Source organism: Oculina patagonica, chromosome 3 (genome assembly GCF_052425735.1).
Source record: "Oculina patagonica isolate OP01 chromosome 3, crgOcupat, whole genome shotgun sequence".
Lineage (NCBI taxonomy): Eukaryota > Metazoa > Cnidaria > Anthozoa > Scleractinia > Oculinidae > Oculina > Oculina patagonica.
The window spans coordinates 14648034-14671290 of record NC_135760.1 but is presented as its reverse complement, the minus strand read 5'-3'; the positions used below and the strand labels follow the sequence as shown (position 1 = coordinate 14671290).

Here is a 23257-nt window from a genome sequence, read left to right as displayed (position 1 = left end):
AATATTTGTAAAAGAATCTCTCCCTTCTTTAGTACTGTTATGTCTATGATCCCTATCTCAGCCCTTGAGTGATCTCTAGGTTTACTTTTTCTCAAAAGGATTTTTTCAATGGAGTCTCTTCGGATGGGCTTTTACGTCGGTTTAGTTGGCTTCTGTGTTTTTTCTGTGTTATAACAAGTCAGTTAAAAAACGATCTAAAAGCCCTTGGGATTATATGGAAGGTATTTCAGGAAAGCATAAAGAGATTTTGGAGTTAATTTTCCAAAGCAGGAGACTTGGGTGGCTCTTTTTAATTATATATTCTAAAGTTTGAGGATAATTATAATCTCTGAGGTAGCTCAGCAAAGTCGTAACCCACACCGGCCAGCAAAATTAACAGACTGGCAAAATCTTCCTTCAGCTATTTTTATTATTCAATCTTCTAAATCAGGAACAGTAAAAAGATCGATAGCAAAACGATCATGGGCTTTGATTGTTGTCTTGTACTGAATTTCGCGTTCTTCCAAGTCTGCGCCTTAATCTTTCCATTACTTGTGTGAACCGCTGGTTTATGGCCTTCAGTGAAGTTCTCTCTGGTGAGGCCTGGAAACCAAGTGGGAAAGAAACCTAAAGCCTACCGCACACTAAAGCATCTAGCTGAGCTAACCGCCTCGCGTGCCGTTTGCTCAGCAGATTCTCTCGTGTGCGGACCGTTTTTCGTGAGAATTTTGCCTCGCGAGGCCTTGAGGAAAATATCTATCGTGTTTGATATTTTTTGCCTCGCGAGGCAAGATCCTCAATGTGTGTGGGCGACATGAGAAACTTGCTCAGCCAGATATATCAACTGACCAATAAACACACGCAGAATGCTCACGTGCTTCAACATGGCGGCTTCCGAATCAAACTTGCTAAGCACTTTCCTCACTTTCTGCGGCACAATGTGCAGTGAATAAATGGCTGAGCAAACAGGCACGTGAGGTGAATAGCTCAGCTAGTTGCTCTAGTGTGCGGCTGGCTTTAAGTCCTGACCAAACGGCAACGCAAGTTGAAAATTTGCGTCCACTTGCGTCTCCGTTTGGTCAGGACGTGCGTGCACTTGCGTTGACTTGCGTTCACTTTAGTAGAGATCAAATTTGCACTTAAGTTAACCGAATTTTTCACCGTTTGGCCACCCATCGCAATGCAAGTCAACGCATTTTTTTGTAGTTTGCTTAAAATACTGAATTGCACATCGTAGCATTTAAAAAGACTTTTTGCAAACTTGCGCGCATTTGCGACAAACTTGCGTGTCCGTTTGGCCACCCAACACAAGTCTGTACGCAAGCTGAACTTGCGACTACTTGCGTAAAATTAAGGAGGGTGATAAGTCGATTAACTCATGATACATCTGTAAGCTTTGCCTGCGCCAAAAAGTGCAGTATTTTAGCACTTTTGATCGCATTTTCTGGACTGAGAATCAGATCACCGAAATACAAATTAAGGTCGTTCGCGCGAAAATCTTCTAACATTGATTTTTTCCTTAAACTTTTATCACTGTAAGATCAGGGGGGGAATTCGTTGCGGAGATAACATGTCTAAAAAACCACCCTATAAATCTGAAAAATGACGCTTCCGTTACTGAATTATGGTTGCAGTGTCCGTTTGTCCAAAAATTATTACACATAATTCCCTTAAATTCAATTGTCTCTGGCAAAAATTGTTCATGTGGATATATTAATCAAATTGATTCAACTTTTAAACTCAATCTTATCATTTAGCGATCGCAATATCTTCATTTCTAAGCTTTTGTGCAAAATTGTTTTTATACCTACTATTTTTATTCTTTCCTCCAGCGTTTGTCGTTCCCTTTGTTCTTTCTGCAGCTTGGACTGAAGGAGTTTTACACTGTAAGAAAGCTCTTCTTCCTTGGCAATGTGTTCTTGTCTTTCTTTCTGCTGAAGGATGATAAGAACCTTGAGGTACTGCATCACTCGCTCGCTCAGTCATTACGGTATGCAGGAATTAAATGATAATGATAATAATGATAACGAATTTATATAGCACATTTTTCATATATATATATGTTCAAATGCGCTGTACACATACTGTAATTTACTACACAAGGCCAGACCACAACACCGGGAGCTTCGTGCCCTACTCTTTGCGAATAGTGTGTGGGTTCTTTAACGTCCCCTGTGATAAGACTGAAGATACAGGAGACGGGACCTACGGTTTATCGTCCTTTTCCGAAAAGACTAGAATGTCTAACCATTTGCAGGTGTAATTACAAAGGATGCACATTCTCCTCAGTTATTTTAAGACCCTGAGTGTTGGTCCGGTCTGGGGTTCGAACCCACGACCTCTCGCACAGCAGTCCGGCGCTCTACCAACTGAGCTAACCAGGCGGCGGTTGCAACGAATCAATAATATAGAACACTCCAAATAAATTAGCCTGTTCCAGGCTTTCGGTTTGTGGGGGGGGCGGGGGGGGGGGGGGTGCGAAAAACACGGGTGGGCGAGGAAAAAAACGAGGCGGGACGAAGGCGAGAGAAGGCTCGACATCGTCCCCCTTCGTTTTATTCCTCGCTCACCCACGTTTTTCGCACTCCTACACAAACGAGAGCCTGTAACAGGCTACAAATAAGTAAGACACCATGTTCAGTTTCACTCCCTAGTTAATAGAGCGGTTTTTATTTCAGTATCAGAGGTTACCCTGGGTGTCAGAGGTGACGGCCTTCGTCCACCGAATTGAATCCATCGCGCACGTAAAAAATCCTCTGGTACCCAGGGTACAGGGATCAATGAATTGTCCGTGTCCCCTGTGATTGGCTAGCTAATGGTGTGATTACTTTAGTTTTGATTTTTTACACTAAATTTGAAACCGCTTTATCGTGTACATTGAGCGTACAATCACTTTACCATTGTTGCTGTCAGCTTTTCATTCAACTGATTAAACTTGCATTCCTCTCCGCGTAAAGTATCCCTGAAGCCACGCATTTCATGCTCCATGTTTTTGATTCTATTCTTTAGGTTTCTGTTCTCTACAAGTAGAAGAAGGTTACGGTGTTTCGTCTTTTGCAGGAGCGAATCTGCAAAAAAATGGAGTCAGTTTTTAAATAACTTAGAAAGACTAGGCCCATATTACCACGGCATTACCGCTGCATTCTCTTTCTTTTTTTCTTTTTTCTTTATTTACAACACAAACGTACTAATACTTACATATATATAAGATATTACAATACTTCTCTTTCTTCACGGGATTCAGCTACGATCACCATATTCCACCTTGACTTTCATAAACGCGCCTGCTACCCACGGGTAAGCTTTCTGCTGGGGATAGAAATTTCCTTCTCCGTATCTATTCCCCCAGCCGGTCAAGCAAACTAGTTTCAGTAATTAACTTAGTTAAATTCAGTTTCCCTAAAACTAGTTACTAAAATTTTACAATTATCTCTGGTCGTGCACGTTGCAACTAAGCGGCCATCACAAACAGACTATAGATCAGACTCAATATCGCGCTGAGATGTGTCAGGGGAACGGCCGCCTAATGACTCCGACAGCAAGATCGTTTAGTTGAGATATTAAAAGCAAAAAAAACGTGAAAGGTGTGCAAAATAACTTACACCGAAATAAAAATGTAAGTATTTACAGGGAAATAAAGTCGCAAATTAAAACAACCTAATGGAGCGAGAATCAATCCCCCAAAAAGCGTTCTAAGATGTACTGACTTACCACAGATTTCATATTTTTGATCACTGTTGAGACCTTCCCAACCTAATGGCAGCATACTTTCTATCATGATTGCGTTCCTGTATGAAATTACACCCTGCAACTGACCACATGACGTTTGCAGAAAGCAGGAAAAAAAAGAAATTATTCTATTTTCCCTGTAGCTAATATTAATAAAACAGTAATTTATACTAACATAAAAAGGTATTGCGCTAATGTAATACAATAAAATGCATGTTCTCAATTTTCTCGATTTGGAAATCCGCACTTATTTTAGACTTTGCGTGTGTAAGAAGCTTGATGAAAATGTCTTTGCATCTAAGATTAAATTACTTCAACATGAAATGAACCCAACAACTTTTCATAAGTGGTTACTTTTCATGTATTCAAGTTATCCCAGTGCAGCAAGCAAAATACTGATTGCAGAGTTTTAGGATTAAGAACTCAAATCAGTCTCACTTTGAGCCAATAAACTTGATTAGATAACATAAGTTAAGCCCTTTCATTTTCCGCCGGAAAAGATTGTAACGGTATATATTTTACTTAGCTTTAAAACAGAAATAAAAACAGCGACATACACTAAATTGGTAATTGGAAACCAGTTCCAGTAAAGCAAAATTCGCTTGCAGTAACAAACATACCTGAGTCAGCCCTTGTAAATCACAAAAGATTCATTGGTTCTTTTGTGACGTCACATAATTGTTCTCGTTTCTCGGCATCATTTGCTGCGCGAGCGAAGCTTCCTCTTTGCAATCTTTTCACGTCTAAGAACAGTTCAAAAAACAGTTCACTTCGGTTAGGTTTGAACTGTGGACTTCACAGTATTCTTGTTTTGGTAACAAGAATTCAACTGCAAAATGAAGTTTTAAATGCTGCGTTTTAGCGCGTGTAAGCGCAAAACACAATTAAATTTCCAAGCCTTTGACTTATATGCCTGCTTATCTCGAACCGTTTGCGGTTTCTCTTGAGATCTAGTTCTAACCTAAAGACCCACTTTCTCATGCTGTAATAACGGTGCTGACTGAACAGCTAAATCTTAGCTGGAGAGCGGATTTCTAACACCAAACAGATACTACTTAGATAATACGTCCTATGCAATGAACTCGATCTCGCCAAAACTTTCAAAAGCGTGTTTTTTCCGACGGCTCTTTACGTGGGAAACAGTTTGCGTTCGCCTTTTACCGTGACACGTGGTTCTTGGACTTTGCCCTCGACCCCACAACATGGCGCCAACGAACTTGATTTTGCGAGAACCTTAAAAAACGTTCTTTCACGATTGCCCGAGGGTAAAATCGTTTGCGCGCGTCTTGCACGCGTTTTATAGTGACGCGTGGTCCTTTGGCTGCGCTATCGGGCCACAAAGTGGCGTCAAGGCAGTCAAGGAACTCATTTGCGCCAAAGCTTTCAATAACGCAATCTCTTGACTTGCCCCAGGAAGGAAAATCGTTTGCGCGCGTTTTGGACGCGTTTTATAGTGACACGTGGTTCTTGGGCTCCGCTATTGGCCCACAAAGTGGCGTCAAGGCAGTCAAGGAACTCGTTTGCGCGCTTCCAATAACGCAATCTCTTGACTTGCCCCAAGAAGGAAAATCATTTGCGCGCGTTTGGTCCTTCGGCGACGACGTTGGACTCACCAAATGGCGTCAACAACCTCGATCGCGCCAAAACTTTAAAAAACGCGTTTTCTCGAGTAGAAACAAGAGGCGAACTCGTTTGCGCGGCTTATGGACACGTATTATCGTGTCAAGTCTGCCACGGGGTCCTTGGGTTACGACCTCGGACCCACCAATTAGCACCAAAGAAAAACTCGCACCGAAACTTGGAAAACACGTTTAACCTACTAGCCCCAAGAAAATAAATAGTTTGCTCGCGTTTTGGACGTTTTTTACCGTGTCAAGTCTGCTACGTAAATTGCACCTGGTAAAAGATGAGATTGCTCGTTCTGGGAATGCAAGTTTTTGCGTTCAAAACCCAAGTTGTAACAGATAACATATTTTATGGCATGTAACGTTCTCATGTCCTATGTCCTACGTACTGTTGAAGTCATGGGAAATTATTACAACATCATCATAAGTTCTAATTTGAACAGATGGAGAAACTCAACATTTGCAATTTAATCGTGTTTGGTCAGCTTGGGCTGTTCAATTTAGCATAAACGTATTATTTCTTCTCCTACCTTACGTTTCAGGCTTCAATAACACAACTCAAGACCAAGACAAACTTTATAACCTCTTTAGCACTTAAAACACAAAGTATAATTATATTTTTAGTAAATATTTTTGGTAAAATTATTCAGAAGTTTTAAAAATACAAACCTAAAAGAACAAAACTGCCTTCAAGTGAGCATCATGTTATTACGAAAATAATGCAAACGTAGAATTGATGGGTACAAATGAGTAGTACTAATCGAGAATTAACTTATACCAAAACGCGAGATTAACTATACTTTAAAGTGTTTTGGCTGCTTTTGCATGCTTGTGTGTAATTTTTTTTGTGTGTGTGAGAAGAAAATTAAAGAACAGCTAAATATAAATAATTTTTAAGATCGAGTATTCATTTCAGTGTTATTTAAATGCTCTCTATAATGACGTAAATATCATAGCTGCTAGATTTTAATTAAAACGAGAGTTACAACTGACGTTAATTTTGCACGCAAGTGCAGTAATTGATTCAGATTTCACGGTTGTGATACGACACACAGCTGAACTAAAATGTACTCCACTGTATGCCTTGTTGTCTTGAGCCTATTTTTCTTCCCATCCCTTTGTGAAGGTAAGTATCAGTTGTCGAATTTAAAGGATCTTTATCAAGTAGTCTCTCAGTGAGTCTCCGTTTATCAACGATATTTATAGAAAAGATAGTATCCCCTCAAGTCCACGAAGATGGACTGTGATGAAATATAGGTTCTAGTCTCTTTCTTAGCTATTTAATTATTATATAGGCCATTTGTAAAAATACCATAATATTCTTTGTCGTACCTCCAAAATTTTGGATAAGCATTGTTTTTAATTTCTCTTGGGACAGCAAGAGAAATTGAAAACATGCTTATGCAAAATTTTGGAGGGACAACAAAGAGTATTATGGTGTATTTGAAAATGGCCTATTCTTTGAACGCTACCCTTAGACACTATTATCATGACACAGATTTTAAATCGCCGTGTTTATGTTATTGTTCATTTAACATTTGTTAGATGATGGATAAAATAAATGTGATAATTATACACACTATTGAAATTAAGACACCAGGATTTCCAAACAGTTTAAAGTTCAATCATTCTCACCTTTTAAAAGTTGTTCCACTAATATGTCACTATAAGGTTATTTGGTATCACACCAATTCTACGAGAAGTAAGGGGCTTGTGGCAAGCCAAAGTGCAAGTCATTTAATGTTACAAAGAATAAAATTTGATCAGACAGCAGGAAACTTTACAATAATTAGATAGAAAAAAAGGAAACTAGTCGCTCATAAAGGAGTAGGGCTTGTTAAGACTGGAGAAGAAAAAAATTAAAATAAATTGTGAAATCACAAATTTTCATACAGCCGGAACAAAAATAAAATGCAAATTGTTTTTTGTAACAGCAGAGATTGCTGGTTCTCGGAATCCATGTTTCTTGCGTTCAAAATCCAAAATGTAACAGTTATAATATATTTTATAGTATGAAACGGTCTCATGCCCTATGTTAACGACTGTTTATGTCAGGAAAAAGTTTCACAACAACATCATCATCAGGGCTGATTTGATCAGCTGGAGAAAGTCAAAATTTGCAATTTAATCGTGTTTGATCGATCAGCCTTGGTTGTTTAAATCTTATCAGCATCGAGTTATCAGTTCTACTTCTACTCTACATATTAGACTACAATAAATTAGTTCTATGAGGACAAAACTGCCTTGAAACGATGATAACTAACTAACTAAATAAATAAATAAATAAATAAATAATTAACTAAACAAAAAATTAAATAAATCCACCTTTTAAAGCTTTTGCTAAAAGCAAGAAACAGATAAAAGGATAGGAAAAAGTATATTTTAGTATTCCTAAGTTTTGTAAACTGGTAAAAGGCAACGTTTATTAGTGAACGCTTATAGTTACCATGGCAACAGATATGACGTCATAAACAATTTCAAAGCTCAGTTCAGCAAAAGCCCCACAAGAGTATACGTCATTTCTACCCGTGGTTAGAGCCAGAAAATTTTAATCTTTCACAGTTTTACATTCCGGATAAGAACCGTAAGAAACCCTTTTGAGCCTCCTTTACATCCGTTTTGTTCCACGACCAGGTTATTGGGTAGTAAAGGTTATAATCCCAGCAAAGGGCTTAAGGCGGAATCCATCCGGAAATCGAGTAATTTAAATTAAATTTAGTTGGGCAAAAATCGAGTACCAGAATAATTTAAATCCTATTGCTTTGTTTTCTACCCTTTTTAAAAGCTAAAGATGTAAGTAATTATTCGTGATAATTCCAGCAACAATGTCTTATCAGAGTCTGAGAAAATGAATTTCAAAGTTCACAAGCTATAGCCAAAAGCTCACGTCTTTTAAGCGATTCAGTGGAATTCAGTGGAACTTCGAAAATTGTTTTTGATGTTTGTTGTTGTTAGAAAAGATTTATTTGGATAAGATATTTGAAGCAGTAACAAAAAGGTTGCAATAAGGCGAAAAATTTTGGTACAAATTTTGTCCAATAACTACTCAAAGTCCTGGCGGATTCCATCTTAAAACCTCTCTTCACGTTAATTGTTAATGGAGTTCTGTGATGTAAATAACAATTGTATTCTTTCCAGGTATGTGAAACCGGAAAAATATCCGCTCTATTGATGAAGCATAAACTCCGAAAGGGTCTAGAGTGTTAAAATCCACGTCTAATATTTAAATCTTTTAAATGGCCAATGACAGTAGCAGTAAGATAAACCTTACAGTAATTAACAATATAGCTGATTATCACTTAGCTCGATATCAGAAGTTTGCGACCTGAGAAATTATGGCTTTTGTAAGTTTGCTTGTTTCTTTAAGTTTGCTTCACTTATCCGGCGTGTTTGCTCAAGGTGAGTATTGTTACACAGTTATATTACTTGCATGCAAAGCAGTCGTACAATATTGCTAGTGATTTCAAGCTGTCACTTTGAAATTTGTATTTAATTAAGCCTGGTTTTCACTCGGGGCTAGCGACTCAAGCACAAGCGCGATCACCCAAAAAGGACAAATTTTGACCCTTGTACTTGTGCTTGCCGCAAGCACTAGCAAAAGCATCCAAATGCAATGCGCTTGTGCTTTTGTTTGCGTCGAAGCCTTTTTCACGGAGAAATAAGAGCTGTTATCCTTGCGCTTGTGCTTGCGTCGCTAGTGAAAACCAGGCTTAAGCAAACGACGTTGTATCTGAAGAGCGAGGATAATAATGTTCGACCCCAGTGTAACATAAACAGTCCCCCAAATTGCAAGTGCAGCCCTAGTCTTGCTGCGACAAAAAAACGCTTTGGAGCATTTGCGAGCATTCCTAGCAGAAGCGTAATTTTGCGAGCACTGCAAAATTTTGAGGGACCATTCATGACCCCGGCTAAAAATACAGGGGTTGATCAACGTTGTACCCTCTCGTGGAAAACGATGGGAACTTTTATTGTGAGAAGTGAGCCATGTCGAAATGATTTGCATCATTTGCGTCATGAAAAAAGATATTTCAAGGGTGTATGTGTGTGTGTGGGGGGGGGGGGGGAGTGAGGGGGTGTTCAAGGAACGGCTTCACGAAACGGAGTCCGTTGACAAACGACTCATAGATATAAAAAAATTAAACTAAAATATTTTCAATGCGCTGAAATATAAAATTTCTCGGACGTTTCGAGACTTCTGTCTGTTCTTCAGTGTAGAAATGCCGTTACCTAAAAGCACGCGCCAATTAAAGTGCGTCTTCGACATATATAACGACATTTCTACGCTGAAGAAGAGACAGAAGTCTCGAAAATCTAAGGAATTTTATATTTCAGCGCATTAACAATATTTAAATTTAATTTTTGTCACATCATACATGCCCTACACAGTTTTTTCCTGAATTGTGTGTCTCATAGATAACCCGGTAACGCGTCACGTGACGTTTTAGACCTTCAGTGAGCATATTTTATGTCTGGAATTTTCTACCGTCATGACCCCTCTGTAACAGACCCAGTGGAATCTGAAAAAAGTTTCTGGGTTGGCCAATTTCCCACTGGGTCGGCTTATTTGGGCCCTTTTTTTAATAGGTTTATTCGACATAAGTCACACCGCACAGTCACTGGGGAAGCACAAAAATAGGCGGGTAACTTTCAAAATATTCGCTGGGTACCGGGGAGACTAAATTTTCACTGGGTAGGGGAAAAAAATCCACTGGGTCGGGTTCCACTGGGTCTGTTACAGAGGGGTGTTCCATGGGTATCAAACTTTACTAAGGCTTATTGTGATGTTTTCTTCACTTAGAACTGGATTCTGCCTCTTGTGGCTTTCTGCAAACGAGAGGTTTCTGCCCAAGTGTTGACATTCAATCTAAATGTCCTGCAAACTGCCCGCCTCGTAAGTATTTTACTGAGAAATCATCGTAGCGATATTTCACGGAGAGTTTAAGACGCAACCGTTGGGAGGCGCGGTGGCCTAAAAGTTAGCGGGTTGTTTAGACTCCTGTTCGAGCGGTCCGGGTTCGAGCCCCGGACGGGGTCACTGTGTTGTGTTCTTGGGTGAGACACTTTACTCTTAAAGTGCCTGTCTACACCCAGGTGTACAAACGTATGAGCAAGTTATCAAGGGAGAGTGAGATTACTCCTGTCGCGGGTCGCTTCATACGAAAAAAGACAAAATCCCAGCGGTCTCGGCCACTTAATTGTAGAACATGAAACATGAAACTGCAAGGCTGATCGAACTGCGTAGAAAACTTAATGCGGCAGAGACATGATAGAGACCAATCCGAGAGTCAAGAATGCATAACTGTAGACAGCTGTTTCGGACTCTTTAGTCCTCGTCAGTACAGTATAATGCCACAGAGAACAGACTCTCGGATTGGTCTTTATCATGTCTCTGCCGCATTAAGCCCAAAAAAAACCCCTTAAACTACCTTTTCTACGCAGTTCGATCAGCCTTGCAGTTTCACGTTTCATGTTTTTCATTTGTTGGCTGATTAGGTCTTCTATAGATCCTGCGTACACTAGCAGCATTTTGTTCGCGGCCCAGTGCAGTTTGTTCGTTTACTTAATTGTAGCACAGGGGACACCAAACAAGGAACAAACACGCGAGGACTGATGCGACGACGGGAGCCAAGAGATAACCGGTTATGGGACCGTCGATAAAATTCGGAAATTCTCGGAATATCCGATCGCGCGCCGAGAATAATGAAGCGTTCCGAGCAGTTTTCAAAGATATCTAGGTTCCAGACCTCGCATCAGCTGACCGCATATTCAAAATTCAAAATTGCCACCATAAAACAAAAGACGCGGCGATTTGATGCAAGCCGCCCCATCCCCCCCCCCCCCGTGTCGTAGTTTATTTATTTATTTATTTATTTATTTATTTATTTATTTATTTATTTATTTATTTATTTATTTATCTAGGGGCAACCGCACAAACAAGATAGTGACAATCATTTTTTTTGTGATTTTCGTGGTCGGTTATAACATTTAACATTATTTTACTGTTATTGACTCTCCGAGATCATCCGTTTACATGTAGTTAGACAATACCATGAACGCCACATCCATGAAAGAGGAAAAGTAGAGCGGTACTACTTATTCGGGGAGTGTCACGGAGACAATACGGAGCAGGATATCCTCTTTGAGACGTGTGCCCGTGTAAATGTCAAATTTTGAAAGAAACATCTTCAAACTGATAATGGATACGGAGTGTCCGAAACATGTCTTTGAAATTTAGAAGTGTGTTTATTTTTTCAAATGTTTAATTTCGCTCATACTTTTATGAAATTTCGCTAATATTTATTTGAAAGGTGCGATAGTCTTTAACTTTCTAAACATGCACGATAGTGGCCCTACACCACTTATATATCAAACAACGTAGCTCCTAGCTTCCTAGTCAGCAAAGGAATCAAATTGTGTACAATTTTTGCTGGACGCACACTCTTGGGACATTTGCCCAGCAAAATTAAGATAAAGATATACGAACGAACATTTCGCTCGCATAGCTTGATTTCTCGGTGGTGTTTTTTTTTTTCTACAAGCGTTCCAATTCTATTGACATCAGCGGTTGAAGTCTCACTGAAATAGCCGGCGTTCGATCTCAACATACTGAAATATAAAAATTTACTGTTGCGTTTGTTCAGCCTTTAAACTTTTAAATAAAACGGCATACTGACTTTAAAAAAAAGAGAAAAAAGAAAAATAATGACTTCCATTTGGATTTGAACCAACGACCAAGGCATACACAACTTCTGTAGAAGTGTTTTCTACCAACTGAGCTATCGTAACTTCGTATGGTACAGAATATTTTGTTTTGTATATTTTAACTGATATTATATTTGGACGCGCTTTAAAAAAACATGTTTAATTACTCGGTTATGAGTAAGCAAAACACTAAAAAATCGCATGGTTTTAGTTTGTCGTACAGAGATAATTTTCACCAAATTTCTGCACTGCATGTTGCAATAATATTCAAGCGTAGCGAATGATTTAAATTTATGCAGTTACAGAGCATTGCATGGGCACGTTGCACAGAATTGCTTATTTCTCGACTCTTGAAAGATCCACACCAAAAACAAAAATGTAGGGTTATTAAGAGTCATACAAAGATACTTCATGCCAAATTTTAGAATGAAAGGTGTAATATTCGAGCGAGAATTATTTAATCACAGAGATGATTTACATAATTACAGAGCAATGTATAGGTACATCACATAATCGCAAATTTCTCAACTCTTGAAAGATTTTTATCAAAAATAAAAACGTAGGGTTATTAAGAGTCAAACAGAGATACTTCGTGCCAAATTTTAGACTAAAAGGTGTAACATTCAAGCCGTAGAATTATTTAATGGTACTTATTTCATTATTAGTTAGGAGCAATGTATGGGCACGTTGCACAGATCGCAAATTTCTCACTCTTGAAAGATTTTGTCAAAAATCAAAACGTAGGGTTATTAAGAGTCAAACAGAGATACTTCATGCCAAATTTTAGACTGAAAGGTGTAATATTCAAGCCGTAGAATTATTTAATGGTACTTATTTCATTATTAATTACAGAGCAATGTATGGGCACGTTGAATAGAATTGCTAATTTCTCGGCTCTCGAAAGATTTTCATCAAAAACAAAAATGTAGGGTTATAAAGAGTCACACAGAGATGCTTCATGCCAAATTTTAGACTGAAAGCTGTAATATTCGAGCCGTAGAATTATTTAATCGTACTTAATTATTTAATTATTTAATTTTATTTATTTTATATCTTGTTTGTGTAATTATGTTTATATTTCAGCGTGTGCAAACTATATGTCTGATTCAGGATGCAACATTATTAAAACTAGCGGTGGATGCCGACCTCGCATCAGCTGACCGCATATTCAAAATTCAAAATGGCCGCCATAAAACAAAAGACGCGGCGATTTGATGCAAGCCGCCCCCCCCCCCCCCCTCCCCTGTATCGTAGTTTATTTATTTATTTATTTATTTATTTTTATATTTCAGCGTGTACAAACTATATGTCTGATTCAGGATGCAACATTATTAAAACCAGCGGTGGATGCCGCAAAAATGCGCTTTTTCCACTTTGCCGCAAAGCTTGTCTGAGATGTGACGGTAAGTAGAAAATAAAAAAAACACAAGTTCAATCCTTTAAACAAAAGTCGATTCATGTGGTGAAAGTAAATGCTGGCGATCCCACGATATATAAAGTAGGACATAACAAAGCATTTTTTTATTATCATTATTAAGCGTAAACCCATTCAGTTCAAACGAAAAATAGTAAAATTGCAGTCAGGAGTTGACATAAAAAATACTTTAAAAATTCTGACACTGACTATGATGAACGTAAAACATTTAGTTCAGTTCTTACCTTTTTGTATTCTTTAGTCCAGTCTCTGAACTCTTGCTACCTTATCCTATAACGCCTGGGTTCAACCTCAATAGGGCAGTCAGAGTTCAGGATTTCGGAACCTGATTATTTTGCATGTCTTACTACAAAAAGCCAAGGAGCTGTTGTCAATTGACTATATTATTAAACGGAAGGAAGCGAAATTGAACTACTATTTCGGTGAATATCGGCCGCCCGAGACATGCTAACCTGCGATCAGGCGTTCGTTTTTATGTAGGGAGGGAGGGCATGATCTCAGGTTAGAGAAATGCAAGATTGGAAGACACGACAGCAGTGTTGCTATGGATAATTAAAATAACAAAGCCCGAGCTACCAGTTGAAAGCGAAATTGCATGTGTCAGTTACTAGTGCAAGTCGTTTGATTAAAGGTGTCAGTGAATTAACAGTTGAAAATGAATAAAAATCGTCGCCTTTTTTTAATGTGCTGCTAGAGGAAGGGACATCTGTTGCAGGCGCATTTCTAGATCTCAGCCAAATGATGCAGGAAGAAAAAACACAACGTGTACAAATGTAAAATATGTAGCAGGGACATGCTGCAGCGACACGTGCCCTGAAAATTATCAGCACGCACGAGAGGACCTGTCGCTGCAACATGCCTCCGTAACATTTTCGACCTTCAGATCGGAGTACGAGTACGACTTTCGAATTTCGATTCAGTTACGTTCCCAGAGCCCTCAATTCTCTCTGTTGCTGACCAGTTGAAAAGGAAACTATCAGTGCGGGATAAGTGAGAAAGGTGATAGTCGACAGCATAAGCACTAGGTTTGAAAAGTCGTACTCGTACTCAATCTCGTACTCGTACACAATCTCGTACTCGTACACTGATCTGAAGGTCCCTCAGGACAATTAGAGTCAGTAATATCTGTATCTCGGGAAATAAAAAGGTTACGTCAATATATAATGACTATAATGACATCTTTGGTGTGAAATTTTAAGACGGTTTCGCTAAACAATAAAGCCAATAAAGGCAAAAATGACGTTACCAAAAACACCTCATAGAACGGTTACATTTTTAATGCAGTTAAGAATAACTTATCGAAACTTAAGTCTCAAGCTGAATCCGCGAGAAAAAAAAAGAATTTAAAGTTTTTCATATTTTAACGAAAACGGACGCTTCACATCAATTCAAAACAAAGCATTTTAAGCATTTTTACGAGGTTTGACATAAACTTTCTCGAGAATGCTTGAGAATTTAATCGCAGGATCAAAAAGGCCCGGACCAAACGTCGAACTTTACATGAGACGAACTAAACTGAGCGAATTAAGCTCATAATAAGTTCGACGTTTGACTCAGCTGAGTTCGTCCGATCGAACAAAACGTGTGAAGATCGACTGTGGGAAAACCGTCGATCTTTTCATGAAACGAACTTAACCCTCGGACGTACATCTTGTAGAGTTCGCTACGGGCTTTCTACTAAGTGCAAAAATATTTCGCTGTGCCTTAATACGACGAAAACTCTGGGGAGGGGTTCCATCCACCCCCCCCCCCCCCCTCTTGTACTATGGTGGGGGGTATGAGTTTGATTCTCGATATTCGATTTTGCTGCTCTGAATTTGGTTCGACGGTCGGTTCGACAAATTATGTTCCACGTTTGACCCAACAGTCGACTGAATTTACCTGTTTAAGTCGTCCAAAATTGCAATTTAGTTCGTCCCATCTGAAGTTCGACATTTGACCATCCTTGTACTTGTTGCTGGAACTTTCAGCGGGATCCGTCTGAATTTTGTTTTCAGTTCGGTTGCATATCGCATGTGTTTATTCTTCTTTTGCAGTTCTGTACACCTCTGTGGGCTGTTTCATTGATCAAAACGCGGACCGCATAATGTCGACATTTCTGCATGCGGACTTCAGCGATCCAAACATAGTAAAAGTTTGCTCTCAGAAAGCTTCTGCTCGTGGCTACTCTGTGTTTGGAGTGGAGGCTGGTGGCCAGTGTTTTTCTGGTCCAAATGCTGGGGCTACTTTTCCGAAGCACGGTCAAGCCCCTGACGGAGAATGTCCCAATGGAGAGGGGGACAATTTCCGAATGAGTGTTTACAAATTTGGTAAGTAAAGTAAAGTCTTAGAATTCAGTCGTTATATGACATCATTTTAGCGGGCATTCTTGGTCACGTGCTACAGTAGTAACTTATGCATTAATACAGGAGCCCACGGTAAAGCAGCGGATAGTTTTTAGTATCTTTTCGAGCTGTCATGCAATTCTTAAATGTCTTTATAGCTTTTGAAGCGCAAAAGTCCAAGCTGTTTCGGATTTATGATTATGAATACTTTCCTAGATAAAGACGTACTAAGGAAGAAAGATTAATAAATTTATTCCCAACAGGAAAACAAAGATCTTATAAAAGAATTTTCAGGTACTTATTGATAGATGGCACCAAATTAGACTTTTTCGTTTTTGAGGGAGTATATTTGGTGGTACAAACAGAAAAATTGTTGATAGAGATGATGATGATGATGATGTTTTATTCACTTAATCCTCTTTCCATTTCATAAAATTTCAACCATACTGTTCCTTTAAAGCGCAGATAGTTGCCTGTGAAAATTTAGTTATTATTTCATTTCCAAAAAAAAAATCTGAATTGGTAATGATACGATAAAAATATCACTTCTGTAAGTAATGCTTATATTTCTGTTTTTATACAGATAATTTGGAGGACGGTTCACAAGGTAGTGTGTTTTTATTAGATTAAGAAATGGTCTTATCTTTAGTTAACTTGAAGGCTCATAGTAGGGTTTCACATCTTGAGGGCTACACTAATATTTTCCAGTCCTAATGAGTCTAATGCTCCTGTCCATCCCGGTAATAAGCCCATCTGTGTGCTAACAAAACGACCTGTCCCCCCCATCCAACTTTTTCTTATTAACTTACTAACGTTTTCCTCACAAAACATTGTACTTTAAGGCAATGAATAATTTTGCAAGTGGATTGTAAATCAAAACACTTAACCATGCAGAGTGAACTCATGACTCATTGACTCATTTGATCCTATTTCTTCGTTCAACTTAGCTGTTTCGCTTAGGTTACCACAAGATTTTTGCAGCTGACCAAAAAAAACAATCAAGATCTTGAACATATACAAATCTGTCAGGGTGGTTGAGTAAAAAGATGAAAGGTTCCGCATTATTTGGTAGAAATATTGTTTACAGCACAGCAATGCAGTTGCGGCAAGTTTAGAGGAGCTTACTGTCAGTGTTGTGTGAGATATCCGACATGCAGTCAATTCTTGAGGCACGATTTTCACGCCTGCCACGCTTTCCCATGGCGATCCACAAATCACCCCCCCCCTTCCCCGGGGGGACTCCTCTATAAAAATGACGGGGGTGCTTGCCGGTTAATTTCGAAAACACTCCTAAAAGGTACCAGAATCTCATTTTGTGGGCGTGGACCAAACCCATTTTCAACCCTTAGAGGTACCAATTCTACAATAACAAATTAACTGGCATTGGCAATTTTATGACTGGTTCGCTGTTTTCAAGTAAATAAAAGTTATTTGCGTAAGAAATGCGTTACCGTTACCGTCATTTTAAAGGTACCGCGGTAACTCTAGCAGCATTCATTTTAGGTTTTAGCACCCTAAGCGGTACCAATCCACAAATTTTACCCCCTAAAAGGTACAACGAGCACCCCTGTCATTTTTATAGGGGAGTCCCCCCCCGGGACATCACCTTGAACAAGATGTTATAATAGCTTTATTTTCTCCTGTACACAGAATGTCCACAACCTCTTGGTATGGAAAACGGGCAGATACTCGATTCTCAGATCACGGCTTCATCCGTGTATGACAGTAACCATGGCGCTGCAAATGGCAGATTAAATTTTGTGGCTACAGGAGGTAGGACTGGGGCTTGGTCTGCCAGCACCAATGACGTCAATCAATGGTTGCAGGTCGATTTGCTCGGAAAACCAGAAGTGACAGAAATAATGACGCAAGGACGATCGGATTTTAGCCAGTGGGTTATGACCTACACAGTCTCCTATAGCAACGACGTCACCACATTCACAGACTACACACAGAACAATCAAGTCAAAGTATGGGGCGATATTTAATTTATATGACTTAAAGGGGCAGTATTACGAGAAGTCTCCTAAGTTTTTGTGTAAACTATGATAGAATTTTGAGGGTGCACTCAGTGATTAACAACGTAACCTTTGAACAACAAAAGAAAGGCATTGTCATTCTTCTAGGTGTGAATAAAAGTAATCAGCGATTTTTAAGTGATTTTCTTCCAAATAACACCGTCAAAATTGAAAACGTCGGCCCGACGTTTTCAAGTTTTAGGCCACTACTGTACTGTCCTATCCGTCCGCAGCCAAACCACATTTTCAGCCAACTCAATTTTCATGACTAGTGCAGTACGTTTTAGCAAGGCCAGGCTACTATCAGTGGATTTCGACACCTTCATTTCCTTTTAAGTAGCACTAAATCATGGTGACACTGTCCCTTTTTTAAATCTTAGTAGATTCAACAGGTGTTATACAACTAGAGGGCCACAGGGGGCTAATATTTTACTTAGATGTACCGTAATGCACTAATGAGAGTCGACACAAGTGGAATTTCCACTTCTCAAACCTCAAAGGGAGACAAAAATTAGGGACGGACCATTAGTAAAGTGATGGGGAGGGTGGGGTAAAAACAAAAACAAAATCATGCAAGGGAAAATGCAAGAAGAAAAATTCGTGCAAAGGGGAAGGCAACAAAAAAAAATTCATGTAAAAGAAAAATTAAGCACTAAAAACACCTGTCATTTTACACTTGACGAGATCAACTTTCCGACGAAATATATCAGGGGGAATAACTAAAACGTTAAAAACGGGGGAGCAATTCTTTTTATTAATTTCCTCATGGTTTGTCAACTGTATATAGCCCCTTATGCATCATCTCTCCCCAATTTCTCCCGAATATTACTAAAAGCTATGTTTTTTCTACAATTTGAAGGTGTTCCAGGGAAACTCGGATCAAAATACCGTTGTCTCTCATGTTCTTTCACCTGCCATCTATGCACGCTACATTCGTGTAAAGCCGAAAACTTGGAACGGACATATCTCCATGAGGATTGAGTTGAGCGGTTGTCACACAGGTCAGTAACTACACTTAATAGAAGATTCTTGTTGTTAGTTTTTTAAATCCCAAAAGACTGAGTAGAAGGTCTGACAAAACTTGTAAGCTTGATCACCAGACAGATTGTGTGTTAAGGGGGCATTAAACCTGAATTTGAATGAACTTTTAAAAGGTTAAAGAAGGGATTGAAGAAAGAAAAAAATGGAAACACCACCAGATAGTTACCCCCACGCAAGAGCACTCCAGGTTGTCAGGGGATCGACTGTCCGGTGTCCGTCCACCAATTTTTAACTAAAAAATTCTAATTTCAAAAACACAATAAATCTCCAATACTTTTTATCTCTCTAAATTTTACTAATCCTTTGCGAAAAAACTATTTTCTACCAATATTCCAAAAAATCACCCAAAAATTTACAAAACAACGTTAAACATAGGGGAGCGTTTTTGTATTCCTTGAAACGCGAACGAGATAGTTCCGTTAAACCGTGAAAAAACGACCTTCGGGTACAATTCCTCCTTAAGAGAATTGTATTTTGCGAGAGAACTAAGAAGGCGTAAGAGAAAGATGACAACAACAACAACAACAACAACAACAACAACTTTATTTTCACCTATTCATTCAATTATTAGCAAAACAATAAATAAAATAAATAGAGTTAAGTGCATGGCTGCCCAGAATAACCACGATTGGCTAACAAGATTGGGCAGCCATACTTAGTTTTTATCACAATAATTTATAAAAAGGTCAGGTATATTTAATATTTACATAGCAAACTATACAACACACAAACACACAAAAACAAAACTAAGTAGGCTTAAAGAAAAATTAATGGAAGAAAGATGGAAAATGACGTATTATAGTTATAAATATAAAAGAAAAACGAACATAAAAGAAAAACGAATATAAAAGAAAAACGAACTGATCTAGTATCATTCGCATTTTCTCAATAACATTAAGATCCATTAACGTTGCTATTTGTGAACTTTGGCCAAAAGACCCTCAAAACCATCAGACCACCACTCCACCCAGGTTGAATTGTGTAAATTGTTTTCTAATTAAAAATTAGATTACTTAAGAAACAAAAGAACAAAGATACAGGTTATGCAAATAACACCTACTTTTGTCAGTTGCCCGGCTAGCTCAGTCGGTAGAGCATGAGACTCTTAATCTCAGGGTCGTGGGTTCGAGCCCCACGTTGGGCGCAAGTCTTTTTTTTTTCGTAAGTTCTTCTTCTTGGGATCCCGAGTTTTTTATTTAAACAATAGAGTGTTTCTGTCGAGTTACTATCGGCTGATAGTTGCCTCGCGGAAAATCGATGTTCTTAAAACAAAATCTCGAGCTCATTGTCTAATTGTTAAATAGAAAACAGTAGAAGAACCAATCAGATTGGCGGATTTTCAATAGAACACGGCTGAGTTTCTAATAGTATCTATGAACTGAAGGTGAGACCCCAGGCACGCGCATTAAAAGAATGTGTAATTTAGTGACGTTATGTTTTATACTTCACTTAGAATTGGATTCTGCCTCTTGTAACTTTCTGAAGACTCGCGGTTTCTGTGCTACTGGTGATATTCTGGCTAAATGTACTGGACAATGTCCGAGTAAGTATTTCACACCCCGGGGGGAGGGGGGGGGGGCACTCGAAAAAGTTTTATACGGGGAGGCTCCGCCCCGAGCTCTGACCCCTTACCATTTTATATACCAGTTTTGAGAGAAATTGTACCCCTTTCGTATACCTTTTACTGAAAAAAGGTACCCCTTTCATATACCTAAAAGACATGGCATAGAATTAGAACAGGACGTTTTCTTGTTATTTTTACGTAGCGCTTAATAAATTAAAATAATACAGCCGTAAATTGCGTCTGTTCGAAATATTTTAATTAAAGGCCCTTTTAAATACCTAATCGACAGATTTCCATACCCTTTCGTATACCTAAACTTGTGAAATCCCTACCCTTTTATATACCTTAAGCCTGAAAAAGGTACCCCTTTCGCGCGGAGCCTCCCCGTATAGGCCACTATAGGGAGTACCCCCCCGGGTTTCACACCTTGTAGTAAAGTTCACGTTTTCTATTCAGCAAGTTATTATTTCAATAGAAAAATTGGGAAATTAGCTATAGTTAATTGGCAGGCCTAATTGATATAAGCTTTTTAGTTTGTTTTAGACCTCCTTGCCATTTTTATAAGTTACGTTATCTTCGCAATTGCTATTTTATTATCAAACTGTACTCTGTAGAGTAAACATAACGCGCGAAAACGAGTTCAAATATCCCGCGATATTGTATGGTTAGCTGTTTTTTCGGTTAGTTTCTTAGTTGTCATGGAAACAAGTCGTCAAAATTTAAGTCTGTTTTGTTGTTTCCTTAAACAGGCGGAATTCTTTTGGACCTTAATTAAAGAGATCCTTGTTATTCTCAGTAGCATTTGTAATGACGTGTCTCTCGTCACACGCTTGATTTTTATCAGGGTTTTTGTTGATATCAGTTCTAAATGACAAACTGAAGGATTAACCTGAATAAATAAAGGCTTTACAATGATCAATAAAAATAAACAACTATTTTTTTCCTATTTTAAAAACTATTAACGACCTGTTGTTGTTCTTGAGAGAGGGTAACTGTTCTTTGTAATTCACCATTCGTTAATATTTTTGCTGCCTTTAGGCTTGCCAGTTCCAACCTGTTCGAACTATATGCCTGACGCAGGGTGTAACATCATTAAAAAAAATGGTGAATGCGACAAAAACTTCCCACTTTGTCGCAAAACTTGTAACAAGTGTGATGGTAAGTGTGATCTCAAACTCGAGCCCGCGATAGTACAGTGTAACTGCGCAATGATAAAGAACATCTGCGTGAAGAGTATGCGTGACTAGCATTTACTAATCCAGTGAAATTTTCTTTTGCGCATGTTTGCCGGTGCTTTCGTTTCTATGTAGTAAGACAGGGTTTTAGAGTCGAGAATTGCGTAGCCAGAACGTCCAGTTTTTCCACTCTTTTTGGATGGCATGAAGAAGGAGAGAAGCGGGAAGAGGAGAGAGTCCGGGGTGGGAATGTTAAGGCAGCTCGAACCAGTAAACACATGTAAGGGGGCTTTCATTAATTAGCTAGTGCATGGGGTTGGGGGTTGGAAAAATCACTTGGAGTGGCCTCCAAATATTACCCAACCCTCCCTCGTTAATAGGCAAAAATGTTACATTCCCCCAAGTAATTCACCCTGTTTTTTATTTTTTATTTTGTTTTTTGCCCATAATTTGCTGTACCCCCCCCCCCTACTTAGCTTCCCAAAATAACGTAACCCCCCTACAATGATTTCTTTTATATTCCCTCATGATCACTTACGCGCGTTTTAGTTTTGCTTTTCTTCTAATGTTTATATTATTTATTTGATGTTTAATGCGATGTTTACATGCGTAAACCGGCTGTTAGGTACTCTGCAAACAATTTATTAGTTGCTTATTTTATTTGTTATTTCACAGTTCTGTACATCACAGTGGGTTGTTTCATTGATCAAAACGCGGACCGCATAATGTCAACATTTCTGCACCAGGACTTCAGCGATCCTAACATTGTAAAAGTTTGCTCTCAGAAAGCTTCTGCTCGAGGCTACTCTGTGTTTGGAGTGGAGGCTGGTGGCCAGTGTTTTTCTGGTCCAAATGCTGGGGCTACTTTTAAGAAGCACGGCCAAGCCCCTGACGGAGATTGTCTCAATGGAGAGGGGGCCAGTTTCCGAATGAGTGTTTACAAATTCGGTGAGTAATCCTTCTCTGTTGAAAACATAAAATCACTGGCTCATAAAGGCATTCTTTATAGATAGATCAATGAATAATACTTCAAAGAACGTCACATGATCTGAAATGGGCAATTTACCCGCGAAAGTTAAATGGGTCTATTGCCAATACATGTACAGTCGGGTTAACAAGTGCCAATTGGTGGCGACATCACTTCTCCGCGAAGTGACTTAGCCCGCAGGTTTTCGCCCTAGGATTTGCTAAGCAAAATGACGTATTTGTACGCGCGATTGCTTTCAGAGTACTCGTGAGCGCTCACGCTAGTTTTTGATTGGATGAAATAATTCGGAAATACTTCGAGTGCTTCAACGAAGATTTGCCAAAACTGGCCCCTATTCCTCCGACTGAATAAGTAATTACCACTGATCCTTTTCTTTGCAGTTTGAGGTACATGCCAAACGAAAGACCTTTTGCTGTTAGCGGTTTTGGGCAAACTTGCGTTTGTTGAGTTATTTTTTGAGGATAGGTGACAATATATTAAAGTCCGCCTCAAATAACGCCGCTTTTGCTGTACTCAGTGGTCTTTGTTGCTTTAATAAAGGGATTGTTTTACTCATGATTGTCTGTAGATGTGTGATAGTAAACAAGAGAGATTTCCCTGAATCCTCTAATGCATTTGAGCAACTAACCTATGACGTCATGGTATCACTCGCGCACACGCGCAGCTTCTCCCTTGGT

The 23257-nt window shown here is 39.0% G+C and overlaps 2 protein-coding genes and 1 non-coding gene across 7 annotated transcripts; 2 read left to right on the top strand and 1 right to left on the bottom strand.

Annotated features, from left to right (window-relative positions):
* Positions 1-405: 405 nt before the first annotated feature.
* LOC144646836 (uncharacterized) lies at positions 406-4421 on the bottom strand. 5 transcript variants are annotated; one of them, XM_078506528.1, is made up of 5 exons: positions 4329-4421; positions 3691-3790; positions 2878-3047; positions 1787-1913; positions 406-582 (listed from the first exon to the last, which is right to left on the bottom strand). In XM_078506528.1, exons 2-5 carry the CDS (start codon positions 3755-3757, stop codon positions 422-424), a joined length of 525 nt encoding a protein of 174 aa, XP_078362654.1. In that variant the 5' UTR covers positions 3758-3790; positions 4329-4421; the 3' UTR covers positions 406-421. The 5 variants fall into 5 exon arrangements, with proteins under 5 accessions (XP_078362654.1, XP_078362655.1, XP_078362656.1 ...); XM_078506529.1 differs by having other exon boundaries at positions 3691-3767; positions 4329-4388; XM_078506530.1 differs by having other exon boundaries at positions 1787-1910; positions 4329-4387.
* Positions 4422-6365: 1944 nt separating this feature from the next.
* LOC144646834 (uncharacterized) lies at positions 6366-23127 on the top strand. Its single transcript, XM_078506526.1, has 11 exons — positions 6366-6459; positions 10132-10224; positions 13328-13438; positions 15507-15779; positions 16378-16401; positions 17445-17764; positions 18672-18813; positions 20307-20396; positions 21456-21575; positions 22268-22540; positions 22961-23127. The coding sequence occupies exons 1-11, from the start codon at positions 6399-6401 to the stop codon at positions 22963-22965; spliced, it is 1512 nt and encodes a 503-aa protein (XP_078362652.1). The 5' UTR covers positions 6366-6398; the 3' UTR covers positions 22966-23127.
* Trnak-cuu (transfer RNA lysine (anticodon CUU)) lies at positions 19925-19997 on the top strand. The gene has a single exon. It is a non-coding gene; the product is annotated as a tRNA-Lys (tRNA).
* Positions 23128-23257: the final 130 nt, after the last annotated feature.

Coding starts and splice junctions, on each gene's coding strand:
- LOC144646834 (XM_078506526.1), top strand. CDS start 6,399: ATGTACTCCACTGTATGCCTTGTTGTCTTGAGCCTATTTTTCTTCCCA. Junction 15,780..16,377: donor AATGAGTGTTTACAAATTTG/GTAAGTAAAGTA, acceptor GTTTTTATACAG/ATAATTTGGAGGACGGTTCA. Junction 21,576..22,267: donor AACTTGTAACAAGTGTGATG/GTAAGTGTGATC, acceptor GTTATTTCACAG/TTCTGTACATCACAGTGGGT.
- LOC144646836 (XM_078506528.1), bottom strand. CDS start 3,757: ATGATAGAAAGTATGCTGCCATTAGGTTGGGAAGGTCTCAACAGTGAT. Junction 3,048..3,690: donor TCAAAAATATGAAATCTGTG/GTAAGTCAGTAC, acceptor ATTTTTTTGCAG/ATTCGCTCCTGCAAAAGACG. Junction 1,914..2,877: donor AAAAGCTGACAGCAACAATG/GTAAAGTGATTG, acceptor ATCATCCTTCAG/CAGAAAGAAAGACAAGAACA.